The sequence below is a fragment of the Esox lucius genome, chromosome 8 (genome assembly GCF_011004845.1).
Source record: "Esox lucius isolate fEsoLuc1 chromosome 8, fEsoLuc1.pri, whole genome shotgun sequence".
Taxonomy (NCBI): Eukaryota; Metazoa; Chordata; class Actinopteri; order Esociformes; family Esocidae; genus Esox; species Esox lucius.
In genome coordinates this window covers 14,109,254-14,118,527 of record NC_047576.1, presented here as the reverse complement: position 1 = coordinate 14,118,527, position 9,274 = coordinate 14,109,254, and the positions used below count along the sequence as shown (strand labels likewise).

General features: G+C 39.2%; 1 protein-coding gene across 2 annotated transcripts in view; it reads left to right on the top strand.

The window, feature by feature from the left end:
* The first annotated feature begins 532 nt into the window (after positions 1-532).
* colgalt2 (collagen beta(1-O)galactosyltransferase 2) overlaps positions 533-9,274 on the top strand; it is a 35,578-nt gene continuing 26,836 nt past the window's right edge. The window contains exon 1 of one of the 2 annotated variants that reach the window (XM_029121821.2): positions 533-722. In XM_029121821.2, the coding sequence (XP_028977654.1) occupies positions 664-722 (59 nt within the window). In that variant the 5' untranslated portion in view covers positions 533-663. Of the gene's footprint in view, positions 723-6,874; positions 6,957-9,274 lie in introns of those variants that run through there. The other variant, XM_029121822.2, reaches the window with a different exon arrangement.

Sequence of the window (9,274 nt, the reverse complement as noted above, 5' to 3'; positions counted from 1 at the left end):
CTGGACAAGACTGATGCATTGTGCCATCTGTTGGTTGAATAGGACAACTGCACTGTGATGATCTACATGTATAACTGATGTAAATACCGAAAGTATCTGTAAAGGACATGCAGGAAAGAAGTTCCACAATATGAAATGCATTCTCAGCGTAGCACTCTCTAGATAACATGTTAGAAATCTGTGATCTCTCAATTGGCCTTGAGCCATTACAGTGGGATCAGTGGATTGGATCTGAACCTGTTTAATTTGGAAACCAATCTGAATATTTAAGCTGGTTTATAATGCTAATGTTCCTCAGTGGCTGGACCACATCTCACTCACAGATACATATTGTAGGTTTCATAGTCTTTTTTTGTGACCAAATTCTGACCCTAACCCCAAATGTAACTTTTATCCTAAACATAACCCTTAAGCCAAAAATAGCTTTTTTTCCTTATAGGGACTGGTTACATTTCCTCACACAATCATGTTTTCCTGGTTTTACATGCTTATAGGGATTTGTTGGTCCTGATTAGGACACACTCTTTCTCTCCCTGTTTCTCTCAGGGGCACATGAGGTTATAATCAGCAGCCACTGTACTGCAACACAGAGAAAAGTGTCCCAGTGGGCTTAGTACTCACATCCAGCCAACCTCTCCCACTAAGAAAAAGAGAGAGAGACGGATGTTGCCCATTAACCTCAGACAGGAATATGGGCAAGACAATGTTCTTTCCACTATGAGGTAAGGGCCCAATAAACCCCTCCCATCCCTTGTGACTGTGTGCCCATTATGGTACAGCATGTTCTAGTATATATTAAAGAGGTGAAAGCCCGATATTTAGATTGTTCATACCTCACCTCACAAAGTTTATCATCTGAAAATATGTGAACGAGTGGAAACAGTGCCAGTGTGAGATCCCAGTGACAGTGACAGTTGAAGCAGTGTCCGGTGAAGGGAGGGGCCTAATGATGATTGACCTGCCCCATTGGCCGGTCTCGGTCCCTGGGAGACTGCTGGCTCCATGTGGTGAATACTCAGCCAGCTTGACTTCACTGTGCCATTAAATCTTAACTGAATCCAGCAGCATGTAGTTCTCTGCTTCTGCATCTCTCTTACCCAGCCACTAGTTCCTCAAGGTTCAGTCTCTACTGCAGTAGCTGTCTCTGCCTCTTCAACTGTTTTCCTATTAGTATGTAAAGCCCTGAAATTATGTTCTATATGCAGTGGATTACCAGGCTGACATCCTTCAAATCAGAGGCACTAAACTCAACTGAAATCCATTTTTATTTGCAGAGCCGTTCTCTAACTATTAAATGCAGTTTACTGGGATCTTTACTTTCCGTGCCAGCACATTGCTCCTAACAGCTCCTATCAGTTGCCCTGTGGAACAATTCCATTTAGCGGGGAATAAGGCCAGTCCTGTTGCCGATTTATCTTTGTTTACCCAAAAATGTACCATGTAAGTATGACTTGATAGCACATTCTTGATTTCAGCAATGACCTGGGAGAAATTACAGTTAACAGCAAAGTTTTCACCTTGCCGGCTTGCATATTCAATTTAGCAGCCTGCCCCTGACAAGGGAGGGAAAGGCAGCATCCACATGAGGCCCAAGTGTATGTGTATGTATATGTATGAGTGCGAGAGGAGCCTGTAAGTGACAGAATATTTTTGTCTAGACTCTTCTTAATCTCTGACCTAATGGAGGGTTTTCAACCACCATCTGTGGCTGACAGCCCTAGAATAATCAGACTTCAGATATCGCTTCTCCCTCCCCCACAATGAGAGCTCCTATTACTGGGCATCCTGCTCCAGCTATCTTCATAAAACACACTCCTGGAAAGAACAGAAAGCAGTTGATATCTATCTACTTTCTGTAGCCATGATTTTCTGTCCAACTTGTGGGCATTGGTTGGGTGTGTTTAATACTATCCAGTCCCAGCTGCTCTGGTGGCTTTACACCACTCTGATGGACAACAGGCAGATGGTTCATCCCTCAACAGCACAGAGAGACTTGTATAACCCAGCTCATTGCAGTTATTAACACACTTCAAGCCTGCCTGCTAAAATCACTTGGTTTAGCACTCAGTTGGGTGAGTTCTCTGGACTACATTATTTGTGCCGTGTTTAAAAGGAACCTGCTGTATTTTTAGAGATTTAGACATCTGTCATCATCGATCCCATTTACAAAGCTAGAGTGCTACTTTGACTTTGATTTTGGAAAAAGTGACATTTTGGATCTAGGCTTTTTGCAAATGTGTTTTAGTACAGATTAGAACATTATACGTTTGGCAGTAGACACAACAAACTATGCAGAACTGCTGAGCTACTTACAGTATCCCTTCCAGCCAAAATGGAACCATGCATTTATCCCAAATAGGAATGAAATGAAAACCGTTCATGGCCTGCATGTGAAGTATAGTATTTAACCACAACAGGGACATCACCAGACTTGCAAAAGACTCAGGACTGGGCAGAGTACATACAACCCTGCACAACCTAAACAAAGTGCGTTGTGTGAAAACAAACACTTGTTGGCTCTGGTTGCGCGTGTTTCTTAGATGTGTTTCTCAGATGAGTACTGATGGAGCCTGATGGTGACTCCTTCACATAAACATGCAGTTCATGATAAACTACTAGCAACAATCTCTCACAAAGTTCTTCACCCATTACCATGTAAGAAGAACCTTTATTGAGAATACACTGGGTCCTCTAACAATGACACACAAAGAAACCAAAACATTTACGTTTTTTAATCAACAATATCACCTTTTGATCGTGATCAGAGTTACAGATGAATAGATTGGGATATTTTTGAAAACTTTTTTGGATAAACAAAATACAAATAATTTAAGATCCATGACTATTCATAAAATATTATTCTGTTAATTTCTTCTAGTATTTTCCATTGGTAGCTAATTTAAATTGGCAAGTGCAGGATTTGTTAAGTCATCATAGTAGAGTGCTTTTAAACCTGCAGACCACAGTCATTCAGTTGGCTGACTGTGTTATTGGGTAAAGTGGTTATTTTTTAAGCAATTATAGCAGAAGCATTACCGATGGGGGGGTTAGGTCCCTTGTGAGACACCACAGTAAAACAGATATGTATTGCCAAAGCAAACGGCAGACAGGTGGTGTCCTGGGGAGGAGGATTGGAATGGAGGGGTAATGATGCTAGTGGGAGCTGACTGACAGGATAGTGAGTAAGAGAGCAGATCACCTAATTCCAATGAATCAATGGGATGCTAATAGTCAATTAATGCCAGCTTTATGTGATGTCTTCATTTGAAAGGTGTGTGTGGGTTTTAGCTCGAGACTGTTCAGGGGAAAGTGGGCATGTTGATTCGGTGCTTCTCTCACTAGGGTCAGTGGCAGGCATAATCCATTTTAACCCTGACATTTGCAGTCTGCCTAAATACAAACATAATTTGGTGATATGTGTTTTAATTAGGTACATCACATTAACAGGATAAGTCACATCTAGATTTTAATGATTCAGCAGACGCATTTATCCTGAGAAACTTGCATTATGGATTGCATAAATGTTGCTGTTAATATTATTTTTCTTTGTTACCGGGGGATGAGTGGGTAGGAATGTCCACAATAACACTAGATTTGAACTTTACAAGTAAAGTTACTGGGGCTTGCTTTAATGCTTTCAAAGTAATTTTTGGCCGGTACATTCATACAGCAAACTTTGAACAGTCATGTGATTATAAAGTATGAAATCTGAAAGCTGATATCAAGGTTTGTGTAAAAGTAGCAAAAAATCTGGTTGGCATGGTTACTCCAGTCACAGTATCTTATGTTTATATAAGAAATATTAGTTTGAAATAATAGTTTGTCCATCTTACTGAGAAAGTGGGTTAAAAGTGGGTTACTGCAGTTGCAATGTCTCAAGTTTGGCAAGAGATATTTTCATACTTTTTCTGAATCAAATAGCTGGGAAGTGGACGAAGATAACAAATGGGTCAACTTTTTGTCTATCTCTAGTAAAGTGGTCCAAATTGCAGATATTTGTAAAAAGTTGTGTGAAATTTTAAATTAATTTCTTAAATCACTAAGTTTTGTTCTGAAGTATATTTTTTTGTTATTTTTTCACATTAGAATGTGAAGAGGCTCAAGATCTTTTATTTGTAATTTTTCTCTATGTAGTTTGGAAAGGTGTTAGTAGGTTGTTTGCATCAACTTTAACTTTTCAGAAAGTCAATAGAATGTTCGAGTGTAAACAATGGAAACAGAATTCTGACGAAATCCCATTCAAGTCAATTAAGTTTCAAAAGTTTAATAATTAAATATTTAAAAAATTATAAAATATATCAAAACGTTGTATGCAAGCAGCTTAATCCGGACCAGTCTACACATTTGAACAAAGTTTCTACCTTAAACGGTGTAGGAGGAGTAGGCTTCTAAATACGCCACTTATTATAATAAGCATGTCGAAGAACTAACCTTGCTACGCAACCCGTAATGTCTGCCAAGAGGCTCAATGTCTGTGTCTGTAACCATGGCAACAGTGACGTCGATGCCACCTGTGGATAACCGTTTATTCTGTTTAAATGTACACATTTCGACTAGTTTATACAAGTCTTAAACTTCTCTACACAGGTTGCATTGGGAAAGCAGTGCATGGAAAGGCTATGATTTTCACCTTATAATGGTGTGATTCATGGCTAATCGTTATTTGGTAAAACCTTCGTGATTTGGGTTTCCACGGTTAACTCGTCACCCCTATATTGATACTTACTGTATCAATGTCATTCCCGTATGAAAGAAAAACGAACGTTGTGCTGTGAAAATCAAAAGATTTGGCAGTGTAAAAAATGTATCTCCAGTCTCGATAGCAATTGCTCAATTCTTATGACAATTCTAAGTAGTAAGTAGATAGGCCTCCTAATACGCTGTTAAAACGGCAGTAGCAAAAGCCAAACAGTTCATATATGCTATTTGTGGTGGAAGTATACTTCATAAGAAACTTTAGTCAGTTTAACGCAATGCTTAATGGTGTCTGGTTAAATATTCTAACTTGGCAGGATGGTAATGCGCAACAAAATCTAATGTTGAGAGGAAATTTTATGACGAGGTAGTCTCTCCCAATCGGACCCAACCCTGGCATACTAGCTTACTATGTACTAAACAGTATATACTTTACCCGCATCCGCGAAGTTTGTACTTGTAGTACGTTGTATGCGAATTCAGATTCAGCCCCAGGATCCACTGCACCATCGTAGCGCCGGAATTACACAGGGCGCTTCTGCGGAGCGTTCCAGCCCCAGTGAGGTTTTGTTCCGTCCTCCACGCAGTATCCTACCTCACCGGGAACATTTCAGAAGCGGAGCGCTGCGAGGAAGTTGTGTTTGTGAGATCAACAAACAACAATAAACTGCTTTGCATGTCCGACGTTGATTTCCTTTTGTTTTTGTATTTTTTCCTTGATTTTTGGGAGTTCTACCATGAGGTTCTTCTATAATTCCAAAATTGTAAACGCATCTATACCACATGTAATTATTTCTTGATATAGCAAAAAATATCTTATAGATCCTGTCCTGTGTAATGCAAGGTTACTGAAAATGTTAATGGGTTTTCAAGATGCATAAATACTTAATGGCTCTATACAAGTAGGCTACTTTTCAAAATCAAGTAGTCCTATTATAAGGAAGATAATATAGACCATGGGTCAGAGGATTTCATTCCGGACTCACTGGCGAAACCCCCGGGGTGTCAGCTGCCACCCTACAAAAATGTATTGCATTGCATTTTTATTGAATAGTATTATATTTTTCTAATTTTGTTGTTAATCTCTATGGTAACCCGTATTATAGTTAAAATATGTCTATCATCTACTAGCAAATGTAATGCCATCATCTGTATTATTGGTAAGTTCGCTTAGTACGCTAACTTGTAAAATGTCAAAATGATGGCTTTTCTTATCTAAGAATGTTAACATTGGTTACAGATCTATCCTGAAAAATGTATGTGGTTTCAGCCTGTGTTATGCAATGGACAGTGGTTCTAGCCTCAAAAATGTTAGCTTTAACTTTTGCCGATTTGTTATAGAACTGTACCTTTTGTATAGCTCAAATGGTTGGAATAGTGTCAAGGGCGATAAGGTGCGTTCGCGCCCAGATGTGCGCTCCACCATGGGAGCGGACCCACAGCGGAGGAATCATAACTGTTAAGCAGCACCATGTTGACAACGAGCTATACAAAACTTCACTTTTGTATTAGCATAAACATGTGTTTAATGTTACATTTTTTGTCATAAAGGCGTTCACTTTTGTTACAAAGCAGAGGAGTCCCGAGTCTAGTGTGGCACTGGGGTAACCACAGGGGTGGCAGCTAAAAACAATGACGTGCCACCCCAGTTGTCAGGAGTGTCTGCTGTAATGTATTCCTATTTAATTTTAACGAGTAGTATTATACTATTTCTACTTTCGTTAATCCGTTCCAATATATTTGAGTCCCTCCTTCCCCGTAAAATTGTTGAGTCAGCCTGCTCCTGCATGCTACTCCTCCCTTCCAGTGAAAAGACCATGCAAAGGTGCAGTCAAGATTGCACTAGACTAAGACTAGCAGTAATGAATGAATGTACTGCTGCACATGTTTACTATATATACGATAAAGTGTAATCTTATATTTTTGCATTTGCAGCAGTCATTTATTATAGTTTAGATATGTCTGATATTGTCCACTAGCTAATGTATTGCAATCGTCAATATTATTGGTTAAGTTGGTGAGCTAGCAAATTTGCAGAGTAGCTGCAACTTGCCATGTATGCATAAGTAAATAGTTAATTTTATCTGTGGAGAAAGTTATGGTTTAGCTACAATAATTCTAAGTTAGATATCTCTGGATCTATATAACATCAACAAATTGGGATGTGGTCATATGTGGGGTGAACTTTAACCTCCAGATGCTACTCGAAGTGGGAGTTCGGTGATTAAATCTGTGGAGCACGTACTGTTTTACTGTGAAAGGTATGATGACAGAAAAAGTTTGTATTTCAAGGTATTGGAGGCTAAGTGGGGATGGGACGTTTTGTGTTTGCAAAAGATACAAGGAATCTGGAAGATAAGATTTGGTGTTTCACTCGTTGCCATATCTTAAAGTAACACTCCATTCTACCAATGACATACGATTTAGCTAGATTTGTATGAGTTCACCATTGTTAGCTGCTGTTCTAGCCTTTACTAGTTCCGTCAATTATCCCCCGGAAAAGCCTTCTTCCTGGTCGTATTTATTTATTTTCCTTTGTATCTCAAGCAAGTAAACTGACTATCCTTTGGTGAATATCAACGACAAATGGGTAACTTGCTTCCTAGCTATCGAATACCACCCATTTGTTTACTGTGACGTATACACCTCCTTTTCTGAAAGAACGCGCGTATTGATGCAATTGCAAATAGAAAATAACTGACCGGTTAACACAGGAAGAACCTGTTTATTTGAAATTATTTGAAAGTTTATTTGAAAGTATATCACGAAACATATATTTTTTTATAGGATTACTACGTGATCATGTTCTTTGAGTTAAACAGCACCACTAGTCTTAATTTGGAGTGTTTAAGAATAGTTTTCCGCTTGCAGTGCAGCTTTGCTGTTGTGGGACGCACAGTTTCCATTCATGAATTTAGACAATGCTAAGAATGCTAATTACAGTTGGGGACAGAGCCGAGTAACGGATGGTTGGAAAAAATAAGTATGTCCATTCTAGACTAACTTTTGGTAAGTGCTTTTTTTGATAAATGTGATTTTTGGACGAACTATCCCTTTAACGGCTGTAATTTAAGTTTTGCTAGTATATTGCTACTCTAACCTCAGACATGTAGCCTATATTTAGTGTTTGTGTATTATTTCAAGCAATATAAGGCATTCATTTTCCGGATGCATTGATTTAGGCTTCTGCACTTGGCAGAATAATATAGACAATGTGTCCAAGTAAAATACTGCTTCTTTTTCCTCAATTTTTCCTCTAGTTGCATATATAATACTCAGGGAACTCCCAACACTCAGAGATTTTGCACACTGGAATGACACATACCAAACGTTGAAAACAAGTGTAGAACATGGGTGATACTGATTAACAAGACATTCCAATGTCAATTTTCAGTAGCTGGATGTCCATTTTCCAATATCCATTTTCTGCCACCCCATGTAAAGTTTTCTGGATATTTTTTTTTTTAGCAGTGTAATTTACAGAGATACTGTTTCAGTGCAATGAACTGCACTGTCCTGTCACTAGAGACATATATCTCCAGTATGCACTCGCTAATGTACATCGCTCTGGATAATCCTAAACTAACATTTTGAACGGCACACATTAATAGTATCATTAGTGTATTTTAATCTTGCAGTTATAACAATGAGAGAAAAACCAATCCTTGCTCAACAGAATTAATTAATTTTCTAAAAATAAATATGAATCTTTTCAAAGAATTAACACAAAAACAAATGCCATTTTCAATTGGTTTATTGTGCATTTACAGTTGTGGCCAAAACATTCAAATCCTTGCTCTAGATAAAACTTTGCATTAACATATAAGAATTGCCCAAATATGGAAGCAGAAGCAGCATTCAATGGTCAGATTTTCATCTGCATCTTTCTCATTCTCTGGCTGCAGTTTGGGCTTCACAGTGTGGCTCTTCCATTTGAAGCAGTCCTTCCAGAAAGACGTCTGGCCATACTCTGCAGATGAGACCTCACGCAATGCGGTGGGTCTCTTCTTTTTAAAGTAACTTTGCAGCCTCTTGTAAACAGGCTTTTTGGCCTGATCTACAGATGAGACCTCAGACATTACGGTGGGTCTCTTCTTTTTAAAGTAACATTGGAGCCTCTTGTAAAGAGGCTTTTTGGCCTGCTTTGGCTCCTCTTCCCCAGTCAGGCCCCCCCCAGCAATCACCTCCTGCAAATTTTCCTCAGCCATGCCAATGTTGCTGAGCGGAGTCTGTTGTGAGGCACCAGAGACCACTGATCTAGTCAATTTGGACCAGCGCTTACAGAAGCTTTTTCTCGCCCTTTTCAGTGACTGTTCCCACATGCTGAGTTTAACAACATGGTCACACTTAGGGTAAACCCAGAAAGGCCAAGACACATCAGGGCTGATACTGCAGCCTTGGCTGGGCAGACTGGCTTCTGCTTGGTTCGTGGAGACTACATAAGTGTATTGGTGGGCAGGTGTGGTCTCAGGTGACAGCTGAGGTGATGGGCTACGTGATGGGTTAGGACCATCCATGATCTCAAAACATTGCTAAGTTAAATTAATGAAATGGATTGTGGAATGATGATAATATATTA